The sequence below is a fragment of the Tetrao urogallus genome, assembly GCF_951394365.1.
Source record: "Tetrao urogallus genome assembly, chromosome: 11".
NCBI lineage: Eukaryota > Metazoa > Chordata > Aves > Galliformes > Phasianidae > Tetrao > Tetrao urogallus.
The window spans coordinates 6,071,399-6,087,669 of record NC_136824.1 but is presented as its reverse complement, the minus strand read 5'-3'; the positions used below and the strand labels follow the sequence as shown (position 1 = coordinate 6,087,669).

The 16,271-nt window shown below is 47.1% G+C and overlaps 1 protein-coding gene across 1 annotated transcript in view; it reads left to right on the top strand.

Annotated features, from left to right (window-relative positions):
• Positions 1-478: 478 nt before the first annotated feature.
• Positions 479-16,271, top strand: part of SLCO3A1 (solute carrier organic anion transporter family member 3A1) — a gene marked incomplete at its 5' end in the record, with an annotated part of 111,148 nt that continues 95,355 nt past the window's right edge. The window contains one exon of the mRNA XM_079540987.1: positions 479-643. Coding sequence (XP_079397113.1) covers positions 479-643 — 165 coding nt within the window. The remainder of the gene's footprint in view (positions 644-16,271) is intronic.

Here is a 16,271-nt window from a genome sequence, read left to right as displayed (position 1 = left end):
GGTCCTCCCTTTGCCCTTTAGTCCGCGTGCAGGAGCTTCTCAACAGACGCAGCCAGGAGGGAGCTGAGGGTAACGCACAACCCTGGGGCTGGGGGCGGCTCTGGGGGGCTGCGGGACCGCGGCTGAGCGAAGGCTCTGGCCGCAGAGGAACGGACCGCGCGTATCCCGGGACGGGGCCGCCCCGCCTCCTGCGGAGCCTCCGCCAGCCCCGTGCTTTCCCCCGCCCCTCTCGGCGGCGGGGCTCGCGGATCCGGCCTGCGCGGGGCTGGCGGAGCGAGGGAGCGCGGCACGGCGAGGGGAGGAGAGACGGCGGGAGGAGGAGGAGGAGGAGGCGGCGAGCTGGCCATGGCAGCAGCCCGCGGGCGGAGAGGCAGCAGCCGCGGGCTGCCGCTGTGAGCGGCACCCGGAGAGAGGAGGAAGAGGAGGAAGGCGCGGAGCAGCCGCGGGGCCGCCATCCCGCGGCGGTGCCCGGAGGAGGATGCCGGGGAAGCGGGGCTCGGCGGGCGGCGGAGAGCTGCCGGGGGCCGGCGCGGCGAGGCAGCGGAGGCGGCGGAGGAAGGTGTCCTGCTTCTCCAGCATCCAGCTCTTCCTGGTGTCCGAATGCGCGCTGATGCTGGCCCAGGGTACCGTGGGAGCCTACCTGGTGAGTGCTCCGCTACCCGCCGAGCCGCGCACCGGGGGAAGTTGCCGTGGGCGCGGGGCAGCTCGCCGGCCAGAGCCGTGGGGAAGCCCGACTGCTTATTTGTATGTGTATGAATGTGTGTGTGTGTGCGTCTGACTCTAGCCCGGCTTTTCCCGGCTTAAATGACTCAGCACTGTGAGGGGTTCCCCGTCCGCCGCCCCTCTCGCGTGTGCGGCCGCACCTCGGGCTCCTCCGGGCGCCCGCAGCCGGGGCGCGGGGATGGATGCGCTGTGCGGCGGCCCGGCTCCTTGTGCTGGGTGGACGCCGAGAAAACCTGCGAGGAGACATTCAACACCCCCCCCCCCTCCCTCCCTTCCTTTAATCCCTATGCTGCTAATTTCCCCCGTCTTCTTCAGGTGCTAAAGCGCAGCAGCCCCACGCATCTGCTCGGTAAGCAAACGCAAGACTTTGCGTTGAGTCTTATTGCGGTCTGCTGTCAGAGCAGGACCGTAGGAAAGAGTTGAGAAGGTGTCCGTGAGGCTGAGCCCATGCCTCCGAGCACGCGAAGGACTGTGCTTCCAGCAGATGCAAGTGGAGAGTTGAATCAAATTTCTCAAAATAGCGTCCTGGATTTGAGAATTATAGTTTCCATGGAAAAGAAATGTAGTCGTAATCTTTAAGGCTTTTTGAGGCTATGCACGTAATATATTATAAAGTATAAGAGCTCTGCATTCTGTGCTTGTATTTGGTACTTAGCGCTGCTTCTCTCAGGCTCATCTAATTATGTAAATTTGTACTCAGTGTGATCTGTAATTTTTCAAGGTATGTGGCTAAAATGAATGTGGTTAATATTCGCTATTCATAAACATGGCATGGAAATTTGCAGTCATCTCTGTATTACAAAGCACATCAGTTTAGTTTGGGATGTACCTGTAATTCCAAAGGAATTGTGTTAAGATAAATTCAGTAATTCTCTCTCATGTGAGCAGCACCTTAGTGTGCCAGTATGTTGTTACCACCGAGCTCATTGCCAAGTGAGCTGTCAGCCTGAATGAACCAGGGATAATCCTTTGTCCAACTGATGGCCAAAGAGTGACCCATGGAGGTGATGTCACCCAGCGGGCACCAGGATGCTGGAAATATGTATATGTGTGTATGGACACGCCGTGCTGGTGTGTGAATACCTGCTGTGCAGGAGCAGCAGATCAGTCCTGAACACGGTGTTTTCCCTAAACTTCTTTGCATTGCACTCTGTTTGCAGCCCTGCAGTTCTTGTTCTGTTTCTCCCATCTCTCAGGCTGTGCTTTGCACTGAAGTTGTGCACTTGCTGCATGTTGGAACATTTTGGAAAACTTGCTGCCAGAGCCTCGGCTCCTTCCTCTGATGGTTAACTGCCCAGGTGCTGCTGTCCTCAGGCAGTGAAGTACATCCTCACCAAGCTGACATTGTGCCCTGATGCCAGCCAGGCAACTGGTCAGTGGGAGAAATAAAAAAGGAGCTCCAAACAGTCCCTAGCATCCGTAAGCAGCGGCCCAGCTGCACTGTGCAAGTGTTCCTTAGTTCCCTATATAATTCATCATCCGTCATTGCAAATACCACGCAGTTCTCAGTACAGTGAACAGATGCAAATGTGGAATTATCTTTGGAGGGTGAATTGGGGTGAGTGCTGCACTCACAGGTGTCGTGGGGGAGCAGAAGCAGGATGGGAGCAATGCATAGTGAAGGCTTGGGGGACCTAATCACTTCTGCAGACCTGTGAGGCCAGGTGCTGCTCGCAGGTGCTATCTCAGGACCAAGCACAGCTGAACACTGTGAAGTTGCTCAGGAGCAAATTAATTCACTGCTGGGCTTGGCGTGGCTGCTCCCCGAGGGACAAATTAACAGGTGAGACCAACGGGAGAGCAACCAGAAAGACAAATAGGGAGACGCTGGGGAGGCACTTATGGTGTGTAGTTCTGGGCAGTTGGATAAGCTACTAATTTTAGCTTGTCAGTGGTGGCTGAGCACCACGTTCATACTGTGCTTGGCCCCATGAGTAGCTTTCCCTGGTTATTGTGTTCCCTGGTTATTCAACTCAGGAAGAGAAACCTTTCTCTTTTTGCCTTGTATGGCGACAAGTGGATTTCCTCACTTCTATCTGCCTGGCTTTGCATGGGGAGACCATGGGGACAACACCTCTGCGTGGTAAGGAAATGAGATGGGCTTGGCTGGTTAGGAGTGGTCGGAAAGCTCAGTTTTGACTTTGCCTTTTTGTGTCCGTAGATGTAAAAAGGAGTGCTGTTACTTCTTAATCTTTTTGGAGATATAGAAACTTTTTTTTTTCCCCCTTGTTTTTCCTGCACAATGAACTAGTGGTGCCTGCTTGAGTGTATGTGCAAAGTATACATTCATTATGTGGTTTTGAAGCAGAGATTGTTCACTTTTATTTGTTCATAAAACATCGTGCTTGCCAACAGGGCTTTATAAATAATAAATGCTGATAAAAATCTATACAGTCCAATTCTTTTTCCCACAGAACTCTGCAGTGAAAATACCGCAGGATGCCAATAGTGGTGGCCTATGTTTAATTATTGTGGTGTCTCTGAGGTTCTTCCTGTGAAGTTTTAGGGAATATTTGATCAAGATCACGTTCCAGAATGTATTGCTCTTGCTGCCTGCAAAATGCATGTGTTCCAAACTGACTCGGTGCCGTACCCTGCTTATGTAAATGCACGCCTGTGCTTCTGCCTTAACTTCTAGGGTTGTTGAATATACCCTGTTATTTCCATATTCCTGTAAGGTTTTGAGTGTGCATTTGCTTGGCTTTATTTCATTACTCCTGCTTGCTTTTGGAAACTTGCATTTCCCAGCAACTGCAGCGGTGCTGGGCAAAGCGCTGCTTGTAGGCTGTGGGCATTCCTGCTGCAGAAGTTATTCAGGGTTTAGCAGCAACTTCTGAAAGCCTGGATGATTTCCAGCCCCTGGGTTGCTCTCTGGGAGCTGAGGTCTGCGGATGGAAGAACTGTGCGTTAGCTGGTGCAGATGGCACGAGGAGAGAGAGATGGGAACGTGCATTCTGCAGCCCTGTGCCTTTCAGGCAGTGCAGCAGCGTGCCGGCTGTGCAGCCGTGGGGCTTTTCATCATGCTGATTCGCATACCTCAGCAGCAGCTCCCCCTCCACTCCTTGAATTCCTGCAAGTGTTATATTTTGGAGTATTTTAATTGGTACTGATGCTTCCCGTGCTCCTGATGGTTTGTTGTCGGGGTGTTTTGTCGCCCTGCCTGTCAAAGGCTTCTGCCCCAGCCGGTGGTGAAATCACACTGTAGCAAAAGGTGAAGGGCTCTCGGTTTGCCGGCCACAGTTTGTGGAGCAGGAGAGCAATTTAATTTTCTCTCCCTCTGTCCTTTAGCCTCAGTTCGCTCTGGTTTGAACTGACCTAGATGCGAGCACCCAACATCTGCCAAAGTCACAGGCTTCTTTAGATGGAGGGCGTGCATATGGGAAGTGCATTGGGAAGCAGTCCCTTGGTGTGCTCTGGGTATGGCTGTTCTTACAGAGCTCTACTGAGATGTCTCTGTTTGCTGCAGCTCTGAATGTGGCTATTCACGTGTTATATCGAGTGGTAGGGAATGACTGGCCTGAGCAGGAGATGGAAAGGAAAATAATTAGTCTTTCTTCAGGAGGGTGCATTGGTGTTTGCGTGAGAATGAATGCCAGATTGTTTCTTGTTTTCCTGAATGAAAACTTTGGAGCTGTGCTTAACTTTGCGGCAAGAGCTTTGCCTGTGCTGCAGCGCTCGGCTACAGCTTGCAAAAGCCATCCCAATGTATCTGCAGTAAAAGCAGTACTGTGTAAGTCCAGGTGAGATTGTGGGTACTGATGTGCTGTGTGACACTATAGAAACATGGAATATTTGGAGTTGGAAGGGACCCTATGGATCATTGAGCCCAACTGCTGGCTCTGCACAGGACCGTGCAAAAATCAGACCATTAAGGGACGTGCTCCTTCTTTTGGGTCTTTATTAGTATTATTAATGAAGACTTTAAAATACCAAATTGAGGAAGAAGTAGGATGAAAGATAAAAACAGACATCAATCATCGAAGGGCTCGTGCTGGAACAGACACAAATAATGTCCTGTGAGATGGAGCTAAGAGCGCTATTTGGAGCTGGGGTTTTAAAGTCATTTTGGTGTGCAGCCCCTCCTCCCCATGTTAAATGTGGCAAATACAGCACTGTTCTCCTCTGAGGTCCAAGTGCTGTAGTGACCCTGTCCAACTGGCCTTGAGGTCAATGGCAGTGTCCACGTGGAGGATGCCATTAAGGCTTGCTTATCACAGCAGCACTGCGGTGCTGGAAGGCTCCCTCTTGTGCATGCTGCTGTGCAATGGTACCCAGGGAATGCCTTTGTCCCTGAGTGCCTGCAGGCTGGATGGCCTGCGTGAGGGTGTTCTGCAGGTGTGGGGGATGAAGCTGGGATTAAGTGTGATTCCGTATTCTATTGCTGAAGGTATCAAGCAAACTTTTGCTCGGTTGAGAGCAGCAGAGTCCAAGTGGCTTCAGCCCTGACACAGCAAGGAATTCTAGTTTTGGGTCCTTCACCCCAGTGGCTTAACTGCAAGAGCATTTTTTCCCCACTGAACGTACTGATTTATTGTTTTTTATTCAAGTATTTATTTTCCTAGAATAAGAATCTGCTTTAAAATATCACTGTACTTTTTTTTTTTTTTTTCCTTTCTGTTCTCAGCAGTGCTGAGTAATAAATTAGCTGTAATGCTCATAATTTATTTGTCACTGGGGCATTTAAGGGGGGGGGAAAAACACGGAGAGAAAATGAATGTTTTAACGGGGATGAAGATTGCCAAGCATTGGCTGGTTATTGCTTACAGTTCATTTTTCCTTAATACATCTTTGCTGGCTATGTTATTTCTGGAAAGTTGTTTCTAGTGTGCGTTTCCCATTAGGGAATATTGTCTGTTTTGCAGCTGAGTTGCACAGAAAGTTATTCTGAACCGGCTCTGCTGAGTGCATTCATAGTCGTCTCGGAAGCCTGCTGGTGTTTGTAGGGTCTGTGACTGCAGGGTGGAGGAGAAAGGTGCTCAGCTCTGGGTGCTCAGCTCTGGGTGCTCAGCTCTGGGTGCTCAGCTCTGGGTGCTCAGCTCTGGGTGCTCAGCTCTGGGTGCTCAGCTCTGGGTGCTCAGCTCTGGGTGCTCAGCTCTGGGTTCTGGTGCCTGCAGGCTCCTCTGTACTTCGGGTTGTTGTTGGCTCATTAACATGAAAACTTCATGCAAATGAGTAGAAACAAATTCTGTTCCATTCTCCAGGTTGGATTTTGAGTACCAAGGAAGGTTTGTGAGTAGCTGACACTTACATTTTGGTTTAAAGCTTTAATTTACCTTCTGCTAATAGATGAAATGGGGATAGCTACATGTTTATCTCATGATATACGCTCTGTGCCATTTGCAGTGTAAATACGAACATAAAATCCAATGGCTTCTTGATTAAATGTGTTTAAAAGGAAAACACGTGACAAGTGAGAGTGCAGACCAATTGCTTTTAATGTTTAATTTTTTTAATGGTTTTTAGCAGAAAAGTTTGGCAGCTCTTCCATATATATATATATATATATATATATATATATATATATTTTTTTTTTTTTTTTCTGAGCAATGCTTGTGCAACACTTGTGAGCCCTGACAAAAGAGCAGTCTGTTAGAAATGTTATGATCCATTGTAAAAATTAAAAGACACAACCACGTCTCATTTCTTTTAGCTATCCTTGGCTAGAACTGTTTTGCAATGGCTGTGTGCCTGTATGATGAACAGGCCTGTGAGTTTTTATGTCCTTTGGTGTTAATGCAGCTGAGGTTTGAAGGGATCATGAATTAGGTGAGAGAACGCAGTGATGTGGAGGTCTGGGTTATTTGTGCATTGTAACGTTATGCAGTGCGACTCTTGAAATTGTAGCATAGCACCCATCTCAGGGTCAGCTGAGCTGTGATCCTTCTCTGCCAGGTAAGCAGATAGTCCTTGTTCCTCAGAAAGGAGCATTTCTCAAGTTGCATGAACTTTCTTTTCCCTTACTTTCAGGCTACTGTGAAAGTTCAAGACCCAGCTTCTGTTTATACCACTACAGCAGTATAAATTTATTGCTTCCAAAGAGTTATTCTGCAATTCATCAAGAAGAATTTGTCCTCTGTGTATAATGAGCTAAAATGTTTCTTTATTTGTACACTCCTTGGTCTCTGGCTGTTCTTTCGCAGTAGCGATGGATAACACTACTTACAAGGTGAGATTGCAGCTTGGATGAATTAGGCTCGCTTTGTCTTCTGATTAACTCCAGATGATTCGGCAAAGTGGTGCATTTGAAGCATCGTCTGAGGAAGTTTAAATAACCAGGCGATAATACTTTGTGTAGAAGTGTTCCTGTGAAGTGCAGAAGAAACCATTTTTTCCTGTTGTGTACAAAAATGGGCCACAGATCTTGATTTACCAGGTTTCATTTTATCTGCAGCGAAATCACAACTAGAACCCCGAGAGTCCCATCTCTGGGTCGCCATGTTGCAACTCTTAGACTATCTGATTCTTTCAGTGCCATTTCTTGCAAGTGGCATTGCCTGCTCTACAAGAAAGATTTCACACTTTGTACAGTATCAGTGTAATGAATAGTGATAGCAAACTGTTGATGGAGTTCCTGCAGCATCTGGCACTTCTTTCTGTTGGTGCAGGGAGAGTTCTGCCCAGTTAGGGAAGCATTCTGTAAAGGCTCAGAGAGATGGTCCCTACATCTGAGATATTTCAGTTTGAGTAGACAGGCACAAGCATGGAGAAATGCTCTCGGAAATATGGATTGAGTTTTGGGTAGACCTGCGTGGAGCCAGGAGTTGGATTGATGGTCCTTGTGGGTCCCTTCCAGCTGAGGATATTCTATGATTCCTTGATCCCTTTTTCCCAGGTTTCAAGTGAGAATGCACGTAGAGATGAAAACCGATCAAGCAAACATGACTAGAACTGCCCCTTCCCACTGAGCAAAGATAGGGAAGATACCAGAGCTGAAATTAGACTCCTTAAGCTCTCCAGTTAGCATCTTTCTCTTCCAGCCTTATTCTGGATGTGATGCGCTTCTGCATTTTGATACCTAAACATTCCTTACTGAATGGAGGACGAGCTGTGCTCATTGTACTGAAGTTTCAGATCAGTGACAGGAGCTCGCACTGTGGCAATGTCTGAAAGCAATCCATAATTTTATACAACTGCTTGCAGCAAGCATAAAAGCAAAGTCTTTCAGGTTTGTTGGAATATTTATTAGTCTATTTTTCCGTGGTTCAGGAAGGAGAAAAGCAATTTGCTGTGGTTTGATTTTTGTTTTTTTGTTGTCCCTTCCTCATAATATCTGTCCTTTTTCCCTGTCAAGCAGATGGTTCATCTCCCCATATTTCTAGACATCTTTATCTTTTCAGTGTCTGCAATGATCCTGTGGATGATTTCTGCATGCTTGCAGACCCAATGAATTGTAAATGTGTGGCTGCAAGGGCAGGTGTGGGAGCAAAGTTTTTCTTTCATGGTTCATAATGGTCTGCTTTCTTGGTGGAGATTGCTAGAGTTCTCTTATTTTTAATATTTAAATGTCCTTTTAAACACTTACTGTGCTGTTTGTCTGTGTAATTCGTTACTCCTTAGTTTGCTGAAGCTGGAGAGGGACTTAAAATTCAGTGTTACGGTGATCCATAAAATGACAGAGAAGTGTTTGAAAGAACTTGGATAATTCAGTTGTATTGAGGTCTTCGTGACTCATCAGCATTATGGTTTCTGAAGCAACTATGTCAGATTTCCTTTCAAGTTTTTTGGTGCTTTGATGTTTGTGTCTGAATCCAACGTTTTCTCTCTATTTCCCCCCCCCCAAAGAAACTGAAAGCATGGCTATTTGGGAAGGGATCTGTGATGTGGGTGTGGAAGAAAATAGAAACACTTCAGTGGATGTCACTTCTAGTGGTATGTTCTCCCACTGAACGTTAGATTTTCTGGCTGGATTGAAATGGTCATTGTTCTTGGTCAATATATAAGGATCAGCATTGAAGTATGAATTGTGTGTGTGTTCTTCAAGGTGATACCTGGCAGTTGAGGTCTGTGTTACTTACAAATGTTACTTGCTTTCTTTGGTAGAGTTGCAACAGGAAGAGCTGAAAAAAGGTTGTTTTGGGGTGTTTGCTTCTTATTTCTGAGAAGGAGGATATGAAATAGCTGCTACTTCTTCCCACTCCTTGGCTTTGTGCGAATGGGGGTAGGTGCATACTTAGCAACAGAACTGAGAATTGCCTGGGAGCAGTTCTTCCACAACGCTGTGGCTGGAAAGCAATCTCTGAGAGGCTGCAGGGAAGCCTGTTGTCCTGCTTCTGAACAAAACACACAAGTCCCCCACACTTCTGAATAACACCAGACCTGGATGTAGCCATACTAATCTGTACTGAGGAACGTTGAGGGAAAAGAGGAGCAGCATCAGAAGCTTCCCAAAGAGAAGGGGCAAATACTGAGTGAAAGAAAAATGATTTGAAAGAATCACAGAGTCATGAAGGTTGGAAAAGACCCCTAAGATCACTCGATCCAAACTCAGTTCACCTTTACCATGCCCACCGACCACATTCCTCAGTGCCACATCTCCATATTTATTAAACAGGGACGGTGACTCCACCACCTCTTGGGCATCCTGTGCCAATGTGAAGGAGAGATGCCCTGGTGGTATCCTGCTGCTTGTTGGCCCATGCTGATGCCTTCCATCTGCTGGCAGTGTTGCACGATATACTGAAATGCCAAACTAGGGGTAGTTTGTTTTATTTCCCTCTAATTAGGAATCAGCAGAAAAATCACAGTGTGTAACAAGGTCTTGACTTCAAAAAAGAACAAGCTGACATTTGGAATTGTCATTTTCCAGCCCAAAAGTTTGCTTCTTGTAGTTTCTTTGAGCTGCAGAAAGAGCTGTCATTTGCCACGGTTTGGTAAAGCTCTTCTCTCTGAAATGTTTGGAAAGCTTTACCTTTCCTGTGGAAGGGTGTCCATGTGGCTTGGTGAGGTGTTAACCAAAGAGAGAACCTTGAGCATGTAGGTCCTTTAGGAGAAATAGGGCAGCAGTTGTTTGGTCTTACCAGTAACAGAAAACTGTGTTTTTGTTTTTGTCTTGCACAAAGTACAGGGCCGAGAGCAGTTAATTACAATGGGCCTTTCAGCCTCTGCATGAGATGCACACTTTGTTTCCTGCTGCCTTTTGCTAGTTATAATGCAGGTCCTTATGTCTGAAGTCAGCGCAGCTGCTGGCTGAGAGGCAGGAGCTGCTGCTGAAGGGCTGCCTTGTCTGGGGGTGCCTGTTTGTGAAGGGCAACTGTATTCCTTGGGAATTATCCCCTGGTTTGTGTGGTCCCGTGGTTGGTGCCATTGGAGGTGCTCAGCATTGTGATCACCTCCTGACCTTGACTGTGCTTCTGCAGGGGTGTGCATGCCGTGTTGTCTTCCCCGCTCTGGTGCAGAGGGGTGGTTTGCCACCAGGTTTGTGTTTCTGTCGTGAGAAGATGATAACAAAAACCTCATGGTTTGTTTGAGCTCTTGGGCGACGGTGCTGGTCTGCGCTGGGATTTGTGCTCTTCTTTCTGCAAGCTACGATAATAATGTTAAAAAGATTATGTATGTGAAGGAAGCTGGCGTGAGGTTACCAAAATGCTTTCCTGTAGTCCTTGAGATTCAAACCTACCAACTTGAAAGAATTGAAGAGCAAAGGGTATTTCAAACGTCCCATATAGCTAAATAAACTTCTCACTTCTAAGTGGTTGTTTGCTCCTTTGATGCCACTTCTGCATTAATAGATGTTTCTGTGAATGAATGGATTTGAAAAACAGTTTGGGGGTTGTTTGATGGGCACTGAAGTTAAGCCATCCTAACAAATTATGTGCCACAGACGCAGCTTTGCTGCTTGCAGTTTGATGTGTTGTTTGGCATAATGGTACAAGCTTTCCCGAATGCAGGCCTTCTACAGGCATCCAGTGTTTGTTGTGAATTAGGATCCATCAGCGCTGCCATACTGCTTTAAATCTCAGTGCTGGCAGACAAGGCAGAAAGTTCAGATTTCTTCTTGCTTTCTCTTGTCAGTATGCTTGGGGCCTAAGGTTTGGCCTCTTGAAGCTGAGGACAAACTTACTGATTTGAATCATTCAGCTTAATGCTGGGTAAGTCTTTAGCCAGAATTTTTATTTTACTTTGTTATTTAAATAGATCCCAAATCAATCCCTGTAGTTGTGTGTAATGACTCCTGGGAAACTTTGGGTGCAGCTTCTATGATAAGCTGTAGCTGCAGCCTCTAGAATGAGATCTATGCTGTTTTTGAGTGCAGATTGCATTCTTCTGATGTACGTGTCTTCCAGGGCCCCATGTAGTTCATTTTTTATTTTATTTTATTTTTTTTTTCAAGGTGCTTATATATTGATACTTTACATCTTGGGTATTCTATGGATGGGTGGATGTCCAGAGAGCAATCTGTTGGCCAGGTAATGACCCTGGTAGATCTGCATGCAGCAGTGAAAATGCAACTGGGAACCAAAATGATTTTTGCTTTCTCCTTTATTTGTTCCCACATAATGCAACGGTTTGGACACTTTCAATTTGATTCTCAGCACCCCTGCTCCCTCCCTTGCCCCATCTGCTTCCAAAACCAGGAGATAGATAGGGAAGCAGCAGTTTGTTTCTTCAGAGCGACTTGTCTCTAAGCAGCCTGGTGGCATTTTGGCAGGGGTAGAAGAAAACTCCAGCCACATGTGGGTTATGTTTTAAAGGCAGGGTTTTGCTTTGCAGTTGGCTGTCTGGAGCTGTTGTGTCCAAACTGACTGCCTTCATCAATCAAGACTGATGTCTGTGCCCAAGGAAATCTGTATTTGCATTTGAGCAATGTGACACATGGCAGACCTAGAAGAAGACAGCTTTGCCATGGAATAATGCTTGTTGGCTATGCAACAGCTACTTTATGCAGTTCTTGGTGAAGATGCAGGCTGGGGCCTTGTGACACTGGAGTTCATTTCCTGGCTTTGTCATGGCCTTCCTCGGGCATTCTTTGGGTTTTTTCTCTCCATCAACTGCTTTGGTAGTTATGGTGTAGCCAGGCTTCATGGGCGTCTTGTGGGCTGCGATTGTGGACACTCAGTCTTTGCTTTTTGAGCCTTTGTAGGAAAAGACTTACTTGGGGCTGCTTTACTTGCTCTGTGGTAGTGATGGATTGAAAAGCCTGAGGGTATTATTTTTCAGAGATGCTTTCTGAGCCACAGTCAAATTGACAGAAGTGACTTACTCTGAGTGTCTCTTTGAAAATGGCACTTTCGTTCCAAAGCCACTTAAGTGCTTCTGAAAAATCTCTTTGCCTATTATTGATTGCAGTGGATTGCTTCAGTGGTGCCTGGCTTCATTTGAAGCAGGCTGGAATTGAAAACTAAACATTATGTGCCTGGCTAATAAACTGCCTTGTAATTAGTGCATTTGGGAGGCAGGAACCAGGGGGAGCTGATATAAAGGGAATGACATTCCTGTAAAAGCTGTCTGAAGAATGAATGAAGAAATATGGAAAGAGATGGAAGTGTGGCATGTGAAATGGGTGCTGGGAGTATACTGATAGGAAGAAAACAGGCATGAAGCTACAAGGAAAGCTTTAATAGGCTTACATTAAAGCAGACAGAACACTGAGCCTAGCAGCTAATAAAATTGCATATAGAATGATCTACACCGATCAGACAGTTGGAATTAATGCAACCTACAGCCCCTGTTTTCCAGCTTCCTCCATGGAGGGTGGACTGGATGCATCAGCAAATATCTCCAGCATCATTCTCTGGTATAGGAAACCTGTGTTAGGAACTGCCTGGACTGCTTTGCTGGCATAGCAGGGGCTTAATTATGCTGGGTTACGTGCTTGTGTTCATTTTTTGGTCTGGGGTTTGGTATGGTGTTGAACAAGGAATGCAAAGCCATTCCAACCCTGTAGTGTTGTGCTTTGCTCATCTCAGGTTTTGGTGGCTAAATGGAGGAGGTGGTGACTTCTGTTTTTCTTGTGTGTGCTCATTGAATTTTGCAGGCTCTGGTGATAGTAGAGTGAGGGAGGAAACCCTGTAAGCTGCTCTTCAGTGCCTGTCTCTAACAAGAGTGGTTGTTAGTACTGCAGGCGTGGGGTGAAATTTGGCCATCTGTGTGTACGGCCTCAGCAGACGCATTTGTTCATTAGCTTTTTGATAGCTCGCTTCGTAGTGAACCCCAAGGAACAGGGCTCCTGTCATGTGGTGAGGCATCTCATTGCTTCTATCTGTTTTACAGGGAACATGTTGAGTCCAAGTGAGACTACAAGAAGTCTGCAAGCAATAGCTAGATCTCAAAGTTAAAGAATAATTAACTACAAAATGGTTTTTATTGCCTGTATGGGTTTTCTTTTGTGTGTGTTATTTTAAAAGGCAAGTGTAAATCACCTTCTGTTCAGGAGTGAAGTGGCAATGTGGGGATGATAACATGGTAGGGGATATAAAGTTGCATGGTTTGTGCTGTGCTCTGAGCTGCCCAGCTTTGATGTGCACGTCACAGGTCTGCCCTTCACAACTTGAACCCCACTTCTTTGCGCCTGAAGCACTCAGATAACAGCAAGGTTCTCAGGCAGGAATAGAGGTCAGAGCACCTTCTCACCCTGCTTCCTTGCCTGTTTACACCACAAACTCTGCGCTCGCCTCCACGCCTGCCCTGCTCTACATTGGGGAGCTCGGCAGCAGCAGGCACACAGCTTCCCTTTGTACTCTTGGACAGCGTGGAAGGAGAGCACAGTGCTTTGCAAACAGCTCTGTAGGAGGGTGTTAGTTAGCAAATGAGCAGGATGACACGGACTGCTCTTGCGTGGGCTGCAGTGTGAGGTGGAGAGAAGCAGCTCATGTGGTTGTGAGACCGGCGTGGGGTGTTGGATTTGGGTGCTGGGGACCCCAACACCGCCTGCAGAGACTTGAAGTTCTATGCCTTTATTTTGTGAGTTACCACAAAATGCTGTGGCTCTGTACGCAACGTGGCTGTTTTGTTAGTTCCCTTCTAAGTGGCTTCCTTCCTCCCATCACTTACTAAACAGAAGTATTTTTGTACTGGTTGATGAGAAACGGCTCTAAGTTCTCTTTAAGCTGAGTTCCCGTTTGCTGTAGCCACGCATCCGCGCTGGGGAGTGGAACATAAAACATATCAGAGCCAAAGCAGATGTAGGGGAGAAGGAGCAGGACCTGTCAGAAGCCCTCCTCTCTCAGCACACAGCCTTTATGTAATCACCGCTGTCCTTTTACCTTTGAAAATGAATTCAGCTTCTATCAAAGCTCGTATTAACGCTGCTTCAGAGTGCCCTGCATGTGTCACTTCTGCCCTGCTTCTCTCCTGGTGCTGGGAGAGATGCTGCAGTCAGCTCTGCGGGCCTCACACCTGCGCTGTGACATGACTCAGGTGCAACCCTTAGTCCTGAATTCAGCTCTTCATCATAAATTAAGATAACATGAAGTCCTTTTATGACAGGTTTTCTTGTCAGGCTTGCATTGTGGTTTCTGTTGTGGTAAGTAACCCTGCTTTTATAGCATGAAGTCTTCGCTGCAGATCTGTGTTGATTTAGGGGAGAGGAAGAGGCAGAGTGAAATGATGGCCCTGTAGTGTTGCAGGTCAGAATCCTGCCTCTCTGGTGGTTTGGTGGCCCATAGAAGAGGGTTTTCTTTGCAGTAAGAGCCCCTGGAGACGTGAGCTCCATCTCTTCTCTGTGTTTCCGCTGACCCATCAGCACAGTGCAGATCAGAGCCCCTGGTCTGGAGCTGAACCCAGGATGAAGGTGCCCTGTTTACACAGTTCAGGGCCCGTGGGTGGATCTTACTGCAGCCCTGTTTGTGCCAGGGGTAGCTGTCACTCTGTAGGAGCCTGCATTTAAGTTGGTATGTACAGTTTAGGTTACTTTTTGTCTGGCTCCATTCAGCTGCTCATTGGACACAAGAAAAAAAATGTTTCTGAATGTATCAGAGCTGCTCTGATGCATTCCTGTGGCTGTTTGCTTTCGCAGAGCTGAGCACTGGCCCCTTTCTGTGAACCCCTGCTGCTGTGTGCTTATTGCATGTGGAATTCATGCTCCTCCCGAAATGTGAAATGTGCCAGCAGTGCTGTTCTGTGCTGGGATTGAGGTCTGAGCTCTGTGCATGTTCACAATCTGTTCTTTTGCTGCCAATGAAAGTGACACAACGTTTAAAAATAAGGGTTTGTTTACCTGCTAGCTTTGTTGTATGTGTGCTGCTAAAGGGAAGTGTGGGCTACAAATGGGTTCCAGCACTGGGTATATTTATGCAGGTAATTTGTCAGAGACTGAAATACCACTTGTGTTCATACAGTGAGGTGAATCTTTGGCAAGCTTGGGAGCAGAAGGGCTGCGTGGACACTGAGTCAGTGGCTGTGATAATATTCCCTTAGGTTGGGACTTCAGAAGGGTTTTTTAGAGAGGAAAAAATGTGATGTGTCTGTTTCAGAGCAACAGAAAAAGCTGTTCAGGCTTCTCTACGTAGTTTGGTGCGTCCTGGTGCTATGTACCTGTGTCTATTTTGAGCTGCTGGTGACTCAGTGTTGTTTCATGATGGACGTGAGGGGGAAGAGTGCAGTTAACACCCCCTGGCAGCCTCTGTGCTCGTATCTCTTCAAGTGGGGCAGCACTCTTTGCTTTTCCTGAGGGGTGGCAGGAAAAGGGGCCAGTCCCTGCTGTCCCATAGGGATCCTTAGGAAGCAGATGCTGAAGGTAGCAGCACGTCAGTAGTGTTTGCTGCAATGATTGTCTGTTCCACGGAGGTTAATTTTTATGTTGCACATTTGATCTGTATGGATCTCATGCTTGCTGAAATAGTGGAAAGTGCTACAGCTACCAAAATATGGGCTACTGAGGCACGGTGTGGTTTGAGAAGTAGCAGAAAGATTTCTATGTGGTTGCAGCAAGGAAGGAAGGAGCCATGCATCCTTCTCAAGCAGAAAAGCTGTGCTTCTCTTGCTGCATGGAGTAGTGTCCTTTCTGCTCAGGCCACTGAAAATCCTGACCTTGAGCATGTGCTTCCCTTAGACCTTATCAATAAGCTCAGAGCTGGTCCCTAGAATATGGAATAAATTGTCCGCACCAGGCAGTGGAGCAGAGCATGGATCCAAGCTGCAAATTCCTACTGGCACCAGCACAGGAACTTGCAGATTTACTGTATGTGCCTATGCTGTTTCTAGGCCAGCAGCAACAGTCAAGCTAATAACACCCTACTTCCCAGCAGAGGTTCAGCTGCAGCGTCTATTATCCCTGTCACGTGAATGCAAATTTCTATGCAGAGACTATTTCCAGCCCCTGAGCAGAGCCAGCCTGGGTGTGTTGGTCTCACCACCCTTTTTTGCTTTCTCGTGCGTTCACATGCCCAAAGCCAGCACAGGTGTCAGCATCTGCAGTGAGAACATCGTTCCCATCAGTGGAAATTGAAGAGGTGTTGAAAGGAGTGATTGGCAGCCTGAGGTGGGCCGTGCCCATAGCCTCACCATTCCCTTAGCCCTATCCTGCTTGGGTGCTGGAAGGGTGGCCCAGGGGACAACCAAAGAAAGGAGGTTGAAGGCACGTGGGTCTGGCTGTGCTCGTTCCAGGGTGG